The sequence below is a fragment of the Furipterus horrens genome, unplaced genomic scaffold, assembly GCF_987537825.1.
Source record: "Furipterus horrens unplaced genomic scaffold, mFurHor1.1.pri manual_scaffold_6, whole genome shotgun sequence".
Lineage (NCBI taxonomy): Eukaryota > Metazoa > Chordata > Mammalia > Chiroptera > Furipteridae > Furipterus > Furipterus horrens.
In genome coordinates this window covers 13444636-13462099 of record NW_028327176.1, presented here as the reverse complement: position 1 = coordinate 13462099, position 17464 = coordinate 13444636, and the positions used below count along the sequence as shown (strand labels likewise).

The window sequence follows — 17464 nt, the reverse complement described above, 5'->3', positions numbered from 1 at the left end:
TGTCTTAGAAGCCGATATTGATCCCTAAGCCCTGAGGATGAGGCGGTTCCCATTATGAGAGTTGGAAGGGGGCAGAGAAGAAGGGGCGCAGCGCAGAATGAGCACTCCTGATTGGGGAAACTGAGCTGCATGCGCCCTGGGGAGGCAGAGGGGGTTAGAAGCACAGAGAGGGCACTGGGGCCGCAGAGCGGGTGAAGGTGAGAGTGCCTGACAGGCCTGCTTCAGATCGGATTTTCAGGAAAAACAAATTATTATCATTCTTTACACCTTGTAAAATATTTTTCATATATTATTTAATCTTCACTCTAACACATCAGGTTTTTATACTTTTTACATCAGAGTTATATATGTAACACCATTCTAATTTGACTATAATGGCAGATAATTTCTGTTGAATTTTATTCTTTGTGTACTTTTTCATCTTTATCATTTTTTATAAGATTCTGTTATAATATTTACTAATTGTTTAGTCCCAGAAATCTAATATTTCTGTGTTGTACGCTTTAAAGATAAGCTCCCAACTGCTCTTACTAAAGAGTAGGTGGGGATAAGTTACCAAAATAATATATTCTTCCCTGTCTCTCCTGCCCCAAAGAGTGACTCACTCATTAGTACATTCGTAGGGAGGAGGCTGCAGAGAGCAAGTCACAGGCGCTTGGCCAGCGTTAGGCTCAGCGTCTCAGGTCTCCGTGAAAGGAGTTTAATACTTGACTGGGATTGAATTTTAGAATATGACATACTGGTACGTAACACACTCCAAGTCCAAAACAATTTTTTATTATCATGCCACTGATATACTTTGTACCATAGGTGATAAAAAATTAATAGTGCTTTTTAATGCTTTTTTCCATTATGCATTAGGGGACAGAATATTTCTGAGATGCAGTTTTCAGTTTTGCAGTATAGATGACTTATATCATTAGGCTATCACAAATGTAAAATTTCATTTTTTGTGTAGGTAAAATCATCTCTATTGATACAAGTTCCCTGAGAGCTGCTGGCAGAACTGGCTGGGAAGATTTAGTGAGAAAATGCATTTATGCTTTTTTCCAACCTCAAGGCAGAGAGCCGTCTTATGCCAGACAACTGTTTCAAGAAGGTAAAGTTTTCTCTCTCAATTATTTTCATTAACTTTGCTCTTTCTTAATATTGAATATTTATGGATCTTATGGCTGATAAGTATTTTCTCCAAATTACAGTTTTTGCAATAATAATCACTTTTAGGAAAGGAAGAAATGGGTAAGCAAAGTAATTCATGAGTGGATCCTGAATTTTGGGATGCACATTATAAAGAACAGGCTATCATTGGTGCTCACTCATTCATTCATGCATGCATTCATTCAGCAGACATGTATCAAGTTCCTCACATGCACAGAACACTATGTAAGGTGCCAGGGATACCACAGTGACTAAGAAACAGGGTTTTGGCCTCAAGGAGCTCTAACTATATTAGGAGATTATATGACAGTTTTAAAGATTTGTGTGACACAGGCTATAATAGAGATATGAGCAAAAGAAGGAAAACGTTAATTCTGACTTGAAGAATCAGGGATGGTTTCAGAGAAAATGTGATATTTTTGTCTGGCTTTGGAAGATCATTCTCAGTAGAACAGGCATGTCAGAGGGCTTCTTGATAGGACAGAGATCTGTATCATGAATGTTTACTTCATGACTGTTATAGTCCCTTTATTCCTGACTCAGGTTGAAGTTTCCAGTTCAAAGTATGTCATATGATATTAATAATTAATAATTGAATAGGTGCTGCATCATAGTAAGTCTGTTGGGGTATAAAACAAGTTTATTCCCTGCCCTTTATGAACTTAACAATATTATAAGAAAGGCAGGGAAAATTAACTCAGAATCACGACCAGAAAGTTCATGGAGATTCAGAGATAAGGGATTTTAATGCACTTTAAAAATATTGCCATGTAATTATGGTAGTCTAATACTCCTTTCACAATATAATTTATTTTATAATCTCTAAGTAAATAGTTTCTTTGGAAAGATACTCTTTGCATAGCTGTTCCTAAAAAACAATTTTAAAATAATTGTCATTATTCTATCATCCTTCTTAATTTTAACATTTTCCCATAATATTAGGTTTCCTAAGTTTACAGATGATTTTCCATTCATTACATTTTAGGTCAGCTGGTTCCTAATGATATGAAGGAAACAGCTTGCTTTTTTTTTTTTCCAGGAAACCCTCTATGTGCTACTCTCTAGCCTGGTCCCTTCTGAGACACCTTCCTACAGACTAATGGTTCTCTAATGGGCCTCTTACTACACTGATAGCACCCCCAAAGATAGTATTGCAGTGAATTGGACCAAGAATCTGTATTTCAAAAAGTTCCCCAGGGAATACTAAAGTGCTGTCGGGTTTGGAAACCATTATCATAAGCAACTAATGCCATCCCCTGGTTGCAAAGTTTGTGACTCCCTCTACCAAGAGTGGCACAGGACTTTTGCATAGATTTGAGATTCAAGGCACTGTCTCCACTCACTATCTAAAGTGCTGAAGTATATGATACTCTCTGATTTTTGCCTTAATGTCGTAAGTTGGATCTTCTAAGACTTCACTTAAAAGGCTTCATTTTATTTGCTTGTAATTTGTATACATTCCCACCAAGGCAAAGCAGGTCTAGATTGTTGTCTCATTATCCAAATGATTAGGCTCCTCATAGATGTGAATGAACCACAGTTTAAAGTATGTGTTTCTAAACTATTAGAATTGTCTATAAAATAAATTGATTAAAGTATCATAAGTAACTAATCTGTCATTAATATTTGAAGTGAAATAATTTAAAGTAAAATGTAAAGAAATATAATTCAACACCTCTTCCACATCAGTCATTTCTTAATGTCATTTATTCCATTTTTCTTTTATTGAAAAAAAATTCCTCAGAATAAATTTGTATTTTTCTCATAATTAAGTTGTCCAGACTTCACATCACTCTGAATCTAGTGTTTTAGAGATTCTGGACAACTTGCCAAGCATAACTCAAACACATCTTTTTCTGATATTTTATATTTAGCAGTATCCAGCCTTGTAAGAAAAATGTGGTCCATGAAACACTTACATGGGAACCACCCTTACATGGGAATGACCTGATGAATTAAAAGCTCAGGTGAGGGACCAGATATCATAACAAGCTCCAAAAGTAATGATTAAGTATATGCACCCTTGGAGATGTTGCAGGTTCAGTTCCAGACCATCACATTATTAAGACGGTATCACAATAAAGTGAGTTATAATGTTTTTGCTGATGGAGGGTCCTGCCTTCAGTTTGTGAAAAATGCAACATCTGTGAAGCTCTGTAAAGCAAAGCCCAATAAATGAGAAGTGCCTGTATATCAGGTTTGAGGACCTGGTTTATCAAGAATGGAGAAAGGTGTCAACTGGCATTTACAGTGTCCTTGCTGCCTCTTTGCTTAGGGACAGTGTGAAAAGAGTGAAATGAATTATGTCACTGTATCCTTTATTTTGTATAAGACTTTTCAAAAGCTTAAAAGTTTGTAAAACTACAGTGATTAATATTTAGGTAAGAAAAATTTGTTCTCCATCTGTCTTCTTTTTTCCCGTCCACTAATTTACCCTTGGAAGGCAGTGGCTGGTATGAAATCCTAATAGACATTAAAAATTTAAGTTGGTTTTTATTTAGTTATTTAGCTGTGTTTGACAGAGAAGCTCATGGACTGCTTTTCACATTATATTTTCCAGAAACAAATTTGAGAATGCATTTCAGCCTAAGTATATGAGGAAGCACTGAGCATGAGCTGCATTATAGCAGGGGTTGCAGTTGGGGAGAAGTGGGTATCGGGAGCACTTGAGAAACTTTTTTAACTAGGAGAAGGTCCATGCAGGTGTATACAGTTTGGAAAGGTTCCAAGGTTCTGGTCCGTTCAGAACCATCCCTTTAAAGAAACATCTAGGTTAAATGCGTCCCAAAGTTCACCTGGGGTAGTTGTTAAACCGGATTTCTGGGCTCCTCCCACGCTATTGAATCAGAGTCTATAGTCTAAGATGTTTTCTTACAGAGACGTTTGGAAAATATCAACTAGGTTCCACAAGATGTTAATAGCTAAAACTAGAAATGATGTTTCCTGCTGAATTAAGTTTGGGAAATGTTTCATTCTTCCACTTTGGGGATTTATAAGACATATTTATGGTATTTAAATTTCTGGGAGCTTATAAAATAAAAGGCACTTGTTTGAGTTTGTTACCCAGAGTTATTTTTCCTCGGAATACTTCTTTCTGTAGCTCAGCTATCAGCACTTAAGGAGAGTAGTAGTCATGGGGGATGCTGGGCTAGATGGCCTGGAAAAGTTACATGTGAGTTCTGTTCACCTGTTATCACTGATGTAATGGATCATTTGTCTTTGAAAGATGTCCATGATATCAATATATCAGTGTAACAATTTACATTGAGAAATAGGCTAAGAGAGTGCAGCATATACGTATAGTACGGTTTGACTCTTGTATATCTATTTATCCAACTCTAGAAGGTTTACAGAATGTTAACAGTGGTTATCTCTGAGTGATGGGATTGCAAATGACTTTATTTTTGTTCATTTCTCTATTATCTTAACTTTATAATCACAAAATAAAATTATTTTCATTAAAAAATATCACAAGACAGTTGGCAATAGCTTAGAGTATCAAGAAGTTTGGAAGCATTGCTATAAAACATAAATACCCATATAAATGATTAACCAGAATGTTCTTTGAGACTTGTATAATGTGGTTAATTCCATAGTCCATATAACAGACTTAATATCTTGTTATATCAAACTTTGTTTAAAATATGAGTTTATTTTCCTTTTTTAGGAATTTTGATATACTGAGTAAAGTTTACTCAGTGATGATTAAAAATCCTAGACCATCTAGGAGCAATTATTTTCCTTTATCTTAACAGTTTTTTTAAATAGCATTCTTTCTGCATATATCTAGGAAAACACCGAAAAGAAAAAGCAATCTCTCCCAGCATTGACCTGTAGTACCCTGCCACACATTTTTAACCTACCCATTTAATTAATGTGGTTATTGAGGTTAACTCAGCACCAAATTGGGCGGAGCAGAAAACCCAAGTAGCTCTAGTTCTACAGCCACTATGACCAGAGAAAGCGGTTTTCTTTGCATCGTAGCTCTATTGAGGCATATTTGGGAAGGAGTGGTGGGGACGGGAGTGAGGCAGGAGAGATAGCAAGAACAGTTGCCATTTTAAAGGTTCTTTGAAGAGTTTTCCAGGGTGTCAGTAATACTGCATCAATACTATCCCTCCTCACTAAGTGTCCTAAAATTTTTAGAAATGGACACAGAAGTCAGGGATCAAAATACTAGCTATGTGCCTGCCAAAACTAGATCAGAAAATAAGGGCAGGACCTGTGATCAAAGTGAAATTCCAAGTAGTTTTGTTCAGGCCTAAACCCTGAAACCCACATATGGGGAAAATTTGGTTTGCAGAGCAAATGTTCATCCAGCCAGCTCTGTAAAGAATTGTGGCTCCCTTTTTCATATCTTAATTCAAAAATTAGTGATTATTTTATAAGGTAGAAGCTATTGGTGTACACAGTGTCTAAGAATCAGCTGAATGTGTGTATGATTCACATATGTACTTTCGAACCTTCTTATTTGTTGTTTTCTTTGCTGTTTATTCAGGAAATATTCATTTAGTATCTGCTATGTTCTAGGCGCCATGCTAGATACTATCTCACAACATTATTTGTTTCATTTTAGTGATTTTGGGCAAAGGTTAATGTGCATTATTAAGTCCTAAACTTGAAAAGGATAAAGTTCAACTCTGGATCTGATTCCTAAGCCCTTACACTTTTCATTGATCCGTGCTGCCTTCCTGTCGATCTCCCCATCTGAACAATTGAGTGCCAGAAGAATTTTTAGTTAACTGGATAGTCTTAATTAGGTTCTAATTAAAGTTTTACTATATTTAATATTGACATTTTTTTAATTTCAAAGTGTGTGTGAGTTATGATGTGCTAAGACTTATTCCACACATTATCATCCAAAAGAATAATCTCACTTCAAACCTTAAACTGTAGTCATTTCCTTGCATCAGTAGGGGGTTGGAATTTTTACTAGTTAGATATGATCCTATAAGTTAAGGCAACATAATTACCAAAGGATTATTGATGTTTCTGTGATCCACATTCAGTATCTTAATGTTCCCAAGTTAGCCTGAGTTTCTAGTTCTTCCTCAATTTATAGGGCTTATCAATAAATCAAGAAATTTGTGTCCATTAGTGTGTATTACAAAAGTAAGTAGATTCCTGCAAGAGCAAACACATAAATTGAGATATAAGCATTCGAGAACATAGCTAAGCGTTAAATCTACCCTTTAAGGAAAAGTTATGGTCGTTCATCACAAGTCAGTCAGCAAGTACTTACTGTATGATTTTATATGCAAATCGCTCAAGGTTCAACGGAGAGAGGAAGATAAGAATGGAACACGGTACTTGCCCTTGTGTTTATTCTAGCTGAAAAAGAAAAGTAGGTGTGTAAAAAGTTATCTACCTCCTACAGAGAGCTGTAGAAGAAGTATTTAGGAAACAATGAGAAATAAGATTGCAAATGCAAGCCAAACTCAGGTTGTACAGAGCTGTGCTGTTCAGTATGGCAGCCACTAGACACATGTGCTTGAAATGTGGCTAGTGTAACGGAGGAACTAAATTTTAAATTTTATTTAACCTTAAATTTAAATAGCCACCGTGATTGATGGCTACCATGTTGGATAGTGCAGCTCAGTGGTGCAGAGCGAGTGGAGGGTTTTCCAACAGAACGAAGAGATCCCCAAGAGCAGTCAACAGTGATGGGAACACAGGCAAAACGGCGTACGCAACGTCCCGTAGGATGAAACATATCGTGTCTTGTCTGGCCCTTAGTGCATCTGTAGCTTTATCGTTATTCCAAGTTAATTATCTTAAAATGCCACTTTTTATTATAATTCTGTTTTCCAAAAAGATGCTAATTGGGAATTGTTGATATTTTTTCAGGGTTTTGCTATTGCAAATATTTCCTTATATAACCTTACACAAAAATTACTAGTTTCCATTAAAGACTCTTTTTCATCATCTATAACTTCATTAGAAACTAAGTTTCTTTGTGTGTTACATTTGGTAAATGTGTGAGTGATTTGGCTGAAATTGCAAGATGGGTAAGGAATTCAATCGGTTGGACATAAGTCTCAACTGTTTTAATTAAATTTATATCCTGGTTTTGGTACTTAAGCAGGTTTATGTATGGTCTGGATTTATAACAGGTTATGCCCTCTTCAGTTTATATGGTATACCCGAAACAATAAAATAGAGCATGTCTTCTGTTTACTTAAAGTAATATATAGCTTTAAAAATTATTTATTAATTGGTCATTTTAAGTCTTTTACACACGTTGTTAAAATGTAACTGAAACCCTTTCTGAAATGTCTTTTAAAAATAGGAGTAACATTTATCAGGCTAAATTGTAATATTCATTTGTGGTAGTAATGCTTGTATTTCAGTGGATATGATTTTTAACCTTTGTTTGGTATAGCTGAATCTACCTGTTAAGTCTTCCTTAAAATAGAATTTTATTATATTACTAAAGTGTTAATTATTTTCTTAGTAGTTTGGTATAGCCTTTATATATTTAGTAAATACTTACAAATATGGTTAGAATTTCATCTGCTGTTGATAAAGCTTTAAGGCAAAAGTAAAGTGTGTTGTTTAGATGGGTGAGCTGACTGCCTTAACCTAGTTTTTGTTCCTTACGTTAGTGATCATTGGCTTTATCTTAATTTGTTTACTAAACTAAATCCAAACACCAAAAATAATACATATATATGAATATAATAATTTGTCAAACAGGACCTTAGTGATTCATACTCCTGAATGAAAAATTAAATATGGCTTTTAGTTAGGGAATTCTGTAAACAAATCAAAACTTAGTGAATTTTATGGTATGTGAATTTATCTCAATAAAGCAGTTATTAAAACATCAGCCAGCAAAAGGAAAAGAAAACCCTTCTTAGACATAATACTGAAAATGAGAGGGGAGGTTAGTTCCTGGTATTTTTAATGGACAGAGGAAATTTGAAGAGCTGCCCCACTGTAGGGAAAGATTAAGATAAATTTTTTTCTGGTTTGGGGTTTCTTCCTAATCGTAACTTCTGTGAGGAGGCACCCATTCAAGTAGGAGTGAATTAAAATTTGTCATCAGGTGGTATATTTCAACTAGAATCATTTTTTCCTGAGATACCTGCTTTGTCTGAGCTCTTCTTGGAGACTGAGCAGACAGCCTTTGGAAGGGCATATCTAAAAGGAGGTTCTAGGGAGAAGCAAGGCTAGTAACTCTCTTTTGCCCGAAGTACAAGTGTCAGGATTTTAACTAGGTTTCTCTTTTGTCTGAAACAGTGATGACCCGTGGCACTGCCTCCAGCCCATCCTATAGATTCATATTGAATGATGGGGCAATGCTTAGCGCCCACACCAAGTGTAAGCTTTGCTGCCCTCAAAGTCCAGACATGCAACCTTTCATCATGGGAATTCATATCATCGACAGGTACTACTTACTTGGAGAGCTTCATACGAAATACAGTAGTCCCTCTCTATATCGCAGTTCACTTATCGTGGCCTCACTGTATGGCGGGATTTTTTATATTACATTTAATTATTTATCACGGATTTTTTGCTGTATCGCGGGGTTTTGCGGTACTGTATATGTATGTTGTTAAAGTTATGTAGGTTTAAGAGTGTAGAATATGTTTACGAACATTAGTAGTATTTATAAAAGTGTGGGAAAGGTGAATAAGGGACTGGGAACGGCTTATAAGTGTGGGGGAAGGGTTTATAAAGCCTTAAAATATATATAAATACTAAAATAAATGTGAAGTTCCTACTTCGTGGATTTTCACCTATCGCGGGGAAGGGGGGTGCATCTAGAACAATACCTGCGATAAGTGAGGGAATACTGTAAGTCAGTTCACATATCTTTTCTTAGAGAATATTTTTATATTCTTGATGGCTAGGAAGCAGAAATTCTAAATTAGACACTAAACTAGTGTGATGAGTATATATAATCAATATATCCACATTGGGTTTTATAGTTTTTTCACCTAACAATAGCTTCGATGTTCAAAAAGGGACACAGGAAAGATGTGGCTGAAAATATGTGTTTTAGGGTAAAATAAAAAAGTAGATAAAAATCTCCAACTTTCTGTATGTGAACTTATGGTCTCCTAAAAGATTTCAGAGTTAGTTAATATTGTTATTGTGATTTTTAAGTGTTTTCTTTTCATTCGGACAAACTTTAATGGCTCCTGTGTTCAAGTTGACAGTTTCTCAAACTACAAATCATTAAACTATCAACTTGAGATTTTTTAATGTCATTGCCCCAAATTTGTCCTTCTCTCTAAATATGTTTTACACTGGTATATATGGTAAATTAATGGAACTATTCTTTTATCCTATGAATTATTCAAAGGCCTACATTTACAACTATTTAAAATTTAGCATTAAACAAAAACAAAGACATTTCCCCTCACTTCATCTTTTCCTCATCTGATATATTTGGTTATTGGAACATGGTAATACCAGTCACAAATCTGTTGTCATAATTATGGATTTGAGTAAAGAACTTGATGAAAATCTGAATTCAGTATTCTGCTTTTTTCTAATTTTAGTTTAATTTATGCTTGTGAATGGAATTAGCACAGTTCTTTTCTTCATATTGTGATTTCTCTTTCAAAACATCTGCTATGTCTGCATATCACCCTTTTTAATTTTTACATCAGTGACACAGTATTTTTCTTACCCAGTCTTCCTCTTCAGAGTTGAAATACTTAAAAGCAGTAACAAGGGAGTCGTGAATAAATGCTTTGTAAACAGAAATGTGGAAAGTTTCTTTCAATCAAAGGTAGTATTGTAATGTTACTTATTTGTATTAAATTTTGAAAAGTTTAAAAGTACATATATTAGGTTTTTCTCTAGGCCAGGAAAGATTTATTTCCCCTATAACAGAGACCATTATCAAATTTACAGGACCACAGCGCTACTTCCTATTAAGTGGTGCTAATATGTCAGAGTAACAGTAATAGTGCACTGTGTTTCCTTAAAGTGATACAGAAACCCTTGATAGCTTGAAATACTAATGAACTGAATGGTCTTGTTTTATAATATGCATCATAAAAAAGATTTTAATGGAAACCAATAAAGATGTTTGAATAATAATGTCTTTTCTCCCCTAGGGAACACAGTGGTCTTTCTCCTCAAGATGACACTAATTCTGGCATGTCAATTCCCCGAGTAAACCCCTCCGTCAACCCTAGCATCTCTCCAGCTCATGGTGTGGCCCGTTCATCCACATTGCCACCATCCAACAGCAACATGGTACCCACCAGAGTAAACCGCCAGCAGAGCTCAGACCTTCATAGCAGCAGTCATAGTAATTCTAGCAACAGCCAGGGGAGTTTTGGATGCTCACCTGGAAATCAGATTGTAGCCAGTGTTGCCTTAAACCAGGGACAGGCCAGTTCCCAGAGCACTAATCCTTCTTTAAACCTCAGTAATTCTCCTATGGAAGGTACAGGAATGTCGCTCGCACAGTTCATGTCTCCAAGGAGACAGGTTAGTTCTGGATTGGCAACAAGGCCCAGGATGCCAAGTAATTCGTTTCCTCCTAATATTCCAACATTAAGCTCCCCCGTTGGCATGACAAGTACTGCTTGTAATAATAGTAACCGATCTTATTCAAACATCCCAGTGACATCTTTACAGAGTATGAATGAAGGACCCAATAACTCTGTTGGCTTCTCTGCCAGTTCTCCAGTGCTCAGACAGATAAGCTCACAGAATTCACCTAGCAGATTAAATATACAGCCAGCAAAAGTTGAGCCCAAAGATAACAAAGAGATTGCATCCATTTTAAATGAAATGATTCAGCCTGACAACGGCTCGAATGATGGCAAACCTCTGGATTCTGGGCTTCTGCATACCAACGACAGACTGTCAGATGCAGACAACAAATACTCTCAGACCAGTCACAAACTAGTGCAGCTTTTGACGACGACCGCAGAGCAGCAGTTACGGCATGCTGATCTGGACACAAATTGCAAAGAGGTGCTGTCTTGCACCGGCACTTCCAGCTCTGCCTCTGCTAACTCTTCGGGAGGTTCCTGCCCTTCCTCTCATAGCTCACTCACGGAACGGCACAAAATCCTGCACCGGCTCCTGCAGGAGGGGAGCCCCTCGGATATCACAACCTTGTCTGTGGAGCCTGATAAAAAGGACAGTGCATCTACTCCTGTGTCAGTGACCGGACAGGGACAAGGGACCTCCAGTATAAAATTAGAAATGGATGCTTCAAAGAAAAAAGAATCAAAAGACCATCAGCTCCTACGCTACCTTTTAGATAAAGATGAGAAAGATTTAAGATCAACTCCAAACCTGAGCCTGGATGATGTAAAGGTGAAAGTGGAAAAGAAAGAGCAGATGGATCCTTGTAACACAAACCCAACCCCAATGACCAAACCTGCCCCTGAGGAAATTAAACTGGAGTCCCAGAACCAGGTGAGTAATCCTCACTTCATAGGATGAACATTGCTAGTTATTTTTTGCTTTCATTTATTTTATTTCAGCCATAGACCAGATTTGGATTCAGGCTAAATTTTGCCCTATCCCTTGGGCATATATTAAAAGTTTAGTATCAATGGTTGACAAATCATAGGGTGCCCTCAAAAGTTCTCTTTGGAACTTTGGAGGACTATAATATTAATGCATCATTCTAAGACAGAAGATCTTTCTTTCTCTAAAATCGGAGTTCACATCTTTGAAGATTTTTAAAAATATCTTTCCTGCTTCCTCCTTCCAGTCCTATCTATTGAATCCACTGTCTGAGAAAAGAACCCAGAAATCTATATTCCAATGAAATTCCCCAGAGAACTGTGATGTATGGATAAGTTTGGGAATCTCTGACGTAAATGACATGGGAGAGAAATGTGAAAAGGTAGCCAAGGCTGCCCAGACTTGTTTCATTTCTTTTGAGACATTTTCTAAGGCTGTTGTTCTTTTCATTGATTCTAATCATACTCAACCTCCATCAGAATAAGGACTTGAATATTCTGGGTAGTAGGGCATGTAACATGCCCTGAAACAGAAGTAAATGTAAATAAATCTTTGGATAAATTGTTATGGATTAGCAACCTCTATGCTTAGGCTGGATGGGCTAAAAATTAACAGGCAGCTGTGGACTCTGAAGGAATTTAAGAAAAACAGAAAATATGGTCTCTTCTCTTTAGGAGCTTACAAGTTTTTTGACAGAATATAAACATCCATAAAATAGCTGAAAATGGCCCTGGCTGGTGTGGTTCAGCGGCTTGAGTGCCAGCCTGTGAACCAAACGGACGCCGGTTCGATTCCCAGTCAGGGCACATGCCTGTGTTGCAGCCCAGGTCCCCAGTTGGGGGCCTGTGAGAGGCAACCACACGTTGATGTTTCTTTCCCTTTCTCCCTCCCTTTCTCTCTCTCTAAAAATAAATAAAATATATATATTTTTAAATAGGTGAAAATGTGTTGACAAAGCAGTTTATCAACAAGACTCCACTGTGAAACAGGATTCGAAATTAGTATGCATAAGTCCTTTTCTTGAACCAGCTTTATTTTCTGCCCTCATCTTACAAAAATCTCTCTCTTCCCTCAGGCATACTGTACTCTAGGCACATGGAAGTCCTTGCCATTCTGGGACAAGCCGTGTCTCTTCTAAGCATCTTCTGCCTTGCTCTCCTTTCTGTCTGCTGAGCTCATCTTCACAAACCATTCCAGACAGCACCTGTGTAAAACCTTCTGCAGTAGCCCTAGTTAGACATTTCCTTCCTCTGCGCTTCATAGTGCTCTGGATTGTCTGTTTACGATTTGTAATAACACTATTTTGGTTATTTATGTGTGCGGTATTTGAGGATAAGGCTCTCTCTCATTTTTGTTAGTACAACTAAACTGATACCATGTTTTCAAGCTGAAAAACAGCTTTACATAATGAGTATATTAAAACTCTCACTCTATAAAATTAACTTTAAGAGTAATAGCTTTATATAATAATGCCACTGTGTACAATCCTGGTACATCTGTTTTGGTATACAGGTACACGCATTTTTGCTGAGTTTATACCTGGGAGTAGATTGCAGGATCTTAGGATATGTGTACATTCGTCATTAGTAGGTAATGCCAGTTTTCCTAGTGTGTGACAATTCCTTCTAGTTGTCCCATGTTCTTACTAATATTTGGTCTTGTCAGTCTTAAAGTTTAGCCATTCTGGGTCTGGGTAGTGGTATCTCAGAGTTTTAATTTGCATAACCCTGATAAATGTTTATAAGTCATTTGGATTTCTTTTCTTGCGACTTGCCTATTCAAATGTCTTGCTCATTTTCCCAGTATGTTGTTTTTTTTTTTTTAATGACTTAGGAGCTCTTTATATACTTAATTGAGTCCTTTATTGGTTTCATATCTGTAGATACTTTCTCTGTGCAATGGTGTGCCTTTTCTTTCTCTTACTGGTGCTTTTTGGTGAAGTGAAGTGCTTCATATTAATGTAGTCCAATTTGTCATTTTTTAACTTTATGGTTAGTATTTTTGTACATGTGTAACAAAAGACATGTTCAAAAATGTTCACAGTAGCTTTATTTGTATGAGCTCCAAACTGGAAACCCCCAAATCCATTACAGTAGAATGATTAATATATTGTGACATACTCATGCAATGGTGTACTATTCAGCAATAAAAACAAATGAATTACTGCTATATGTGACAAGATGTCAGAAATGTAATATTAGTTAATGATGGCCATTCTGACAGGTGAGAGGTGGTATCTCATTGTAGTTTTAATTTGCATTTCTCTGATGGCCAATGATGTTGGGCATTCTTTCATGCAACTCAAAGAACCTATGCACCCCTGTGTTCATAGAAGCACTATTTTCAATGGCCAAGTGCTGAAAACAGCCTAAGTAGAGGAGTGTAGATGTGGTACATTTACACAATGGAATACTACGCAGCAGAAAGAAAGAAGGAATTCCTACCTTTTGCAACAACATGGATGGAACTGGAGAGTATTATACTTAGTGAAATAAACCAGGTGGCGAAAGACAAATACCATATGATCTCACCTAATCCAGAGACATAATGAACAAAACTAACAAATGAACAAAATAGAATCAGAGGCATGTAAACAAGGAGCAGACTGACAGTGATCAGGGGGGAGGGGGCAGGGGAAAAGGGGGGAAAGAATGGGAAGGATCTATTCAAGGAACTATATAAATGACCCATGGAATGAACAACTAAATGGGAATTGACTGTGGGGGAGGGAGGATATGAGTGGAGCAGGGGAGAGAGCAAAGGGGGAAAAATGGGATAACTATAATAGAAAAACAATAAAAAATAAATTTAAAAAAATAAATTAATATTAAGTAAAAGAAGCCAGACATTTAAAAAATACATACATATAGTTCTACTTATACAATCTAGAACTGTAAATTTTAGTTGAATTAAATAATGAAATGCAAACAGGTAGACACTTTATGTTGATGGATTATCTCAAAATAATCATAGAAAAATTATATAGGTTTCTTCTACGCATGACCTCAGACAGATGTGGGGAGCCCCCCCTACCTATTCTAGAAGACTATTTATTTAAAAGTTTCCCAAACTTTTAAATTATAAAAAAGTTATATTAATGTAAATTTCCTTTTCATCCCATCATCAAGTAAGTCATTTCACAAACTTTTGAAAAAATATGACAGAAGAAAATGACCCTTGATACTATCATTGTGACACAGTACTCTTGGCGCTTCTTTCCAGTCCAGTCTTTTTCAATGCATAAGTTTTATACTGAGATATATTAGATAAATACTATGTGTATGTTATTTTATGTCCTGCAGTATATTAATATACTAAGCATCCCAATTTTTTCCAGTGGAATAGTTAGGTCATGTAATTTCAGTGAGGCCTCCATCTTTCTAATTATCTTTTCTTCATTCTTCTGTAGTCATATTTAATTCATAGAGTTTAAAGGAGCAGCTTTTTTCCCACATTATTTCTGGTGAAAGTGTAGAATATACGTTCTCTAACTTTGGTTTCCATTCTTAGTTTACAGCTGACCTTGACCAGTTTGATCAGTTACTCCCCACGCTGGAGAAGGCAGCCCAGGTGCCGGGCTTGTGTGAGACCGAGAGGATGGATGGCGCAGTCACCAATGTAGCCATCAAATCAGAGATCCTGCCAGCTCCGCTTCAGCCCGCCACTGCCAGACCCACTGCCAGGCTGAATAGTATGTGTTGGGGACAAACCCTCATTTGCAGTGTTTAATGATAGTGATCATTAGTGCTTTGCCTCTTGCCATTATTGCATAGACCTAAGGCTGTTGGGAGTGAAACGTCTGTTCATTAGTGCCACTGTAAATAATACACAGTTACACTTAAGACATATGAACGTGACTCCACTTGTGTGTTTTAAATTATAGTATAACCTCTGCCTTTTTGTAATTAATGTTAAAGTGAGCAGTTGATGTTAAGGACAGCAATTTTATGTCCTTAACCAAAACATTCCATAGCGTGTTTCAGAATTATAATAATTGGGTCAGATTATGTTTCCCAAAGTGCCTTGCATACTAGTCCTAAGAGTTGCAAAAAAAGAATTTTGTGCTAGAATACACTGGGCATATGCTACATGGCATATACATTATTCCTTTAAGTTCCACAGTGCAGTTCCACGATGCAAATTAAAGGTTTTAAGAAGTTCTGTGTTAAAGAAGCCAGTTTAATTTCTTCCACTCAGCATTTACCATACTTTCTTGATTATGAAATTCCTTTTTTCAAGTAATACATGTTACCTGACAGCGTGAGTTTTCCATGGAGCACTGTTTAGGAGACAGTCATGTTGAAATAATTCACCGCTGCTCAGCCGTGTTAGCATTCTCCTAATTAAGGGACACTGTGATAGTATAATGCTTAAAATTCATGAAGTTATATAGGACTGTTGAATTTTTTTTCACCTATCACCTTTTGAAGTTTAAAAAAAAAGCAGTGGTGATAATTCCATTGTGTGACCTTGAAACTACAGTAATAGAAACTAACCAGCTCACTTTCAAAATTCATCTGGGTTCCTACCTGTCTTGTCCCTCTTCTGATGGGATCAGATGTGGGATTCATTTATTTGTCTTACTGCAGCTTTAGCTGTCACGACACAATCCTGAAAGTTTACCAAGACTTCTAGGCAGCTGTAAAGGTGAATCTTGAGTGACCTCTGACATTTTTGGAAGCAGTTTTTAACTGACCAGCACGGTAGGTGAGAGCAGGAATTTAGGCTCAAGTCTCCACTTTATTAGCATTGTTGTCTCTGTTAATCTCTCATGTGAGCAAGTGAATTTTCTGAGCCTTATTCTCTTCATCTGCAAAGTGGTATCAGATGAGATGATGTTGAAAGTCTCTTCTAGTTGAAACTGAGAGTCTCCAGTTTCTCGTCAAGTTAAACATACATTTACCATGGGATCCAACAATCCAAGTTTTTTTTCTTATTTTTCTTTTTTAAATTAAATGTATTGGGGTGACAATGGTAAATAAGATTATATAAGTTTCAAGTGTACAATTCTATAATACATCATCTGTGTATTGCATTGTGTGCTCACCACCCAAAGTCAAACCTTCTTCGCCATGCATTTGAAAGCCCGTGCCTATCAGAAGACTTGACCACAACTGTTCATACAGCTTTACTCATGATAGCCCCAAACTGGAAACAGTCTAAATGTCCATCAACAAGGGAATGGTGTATTCATAAAATGAAATACTACTGCTCAGCAATGAAAAGAAAGGAACTAGTGGTACATAGCAATTATTCTCAAAAACATGCTGAGTGAGAAAAATCTAGCTGTACAAGATCATTGTTTGCCAGTGGTAAGGTAAGGTAAGGTAGGAACATTGACAGCCAAGGAACTTGCAGGAACCTTTAGAGGTGATAGAAATATTGTGTGTGGGGGGTTGTTTTTGTTTTTTATTATGATTGTTGTTTTTAATCCTTACCTGAGGGAGGGAGGGAGCTAGGGAGGGAGAGGGAGAAAGAGAGAGAGGGAGAGAGAGAGAGACATTGATAAGTTGCCAATCCCTCTGATCAGGGATTGAACCCACACTGAGGCATGTGCCCTGACTAGAAATTGAACCTGTAACCTTTTGGTGACGCTCCAATCAACTGAGCCATCCAGCCAGGGCAGAAATATTGTTTTCTTGATCTAGGTAGAAAGTTATGGGGGTATACCTTTGTCAGAATTATTGAAATGTCCACTTTACATGGGTGTATATTCTTGTATGTGAATTATACATTAGTAAAATATACTTTAGAAATATCTGAAATTAGAATGATTTCTAACCTATAACTAGACATTCAGATTTCCAGGTAAAATAAAGACAGTTTCAGATATAAAAGGGCTCAGATGTTTGCATGG

At 36.7% G+C, this 17464-nt stretch overlaps 1 protein-coding gene across 7 annotated transcripts in view; it reads left to right on the top strand.

Annotated features, from left to right (window-relative positions):
• NCOA1 (nuclear receptor coactivator 1) overlaps window positions 1-17464 on the top strand; it is a 196419-nt gene that overhangs the window by 135989 nt on the left and 42966 nt on the right. For all 7 annotated transcript variants that reach the window (XM_090280977.1, XM_090280976.1, XM_090280979.1 and 4 more), the window contains exons 10-13: window positions 959-1099; window positions 8401-8548; window positions 10233-11553; window positions 15118-15298. In XM_090280977.1, the coding sequence (XP_090137103.1) occupies window positions 959-1099; window positions 8401-8548; window positions 10233-11553; window positions 15118-15298 (1791 nt within the window). The remainder of the gene's footprint in view (window positions 1-958; window positions 1100-8400; window positions 8549-10232; window positions 11554-15117; window positions 15299-17464) is intronic.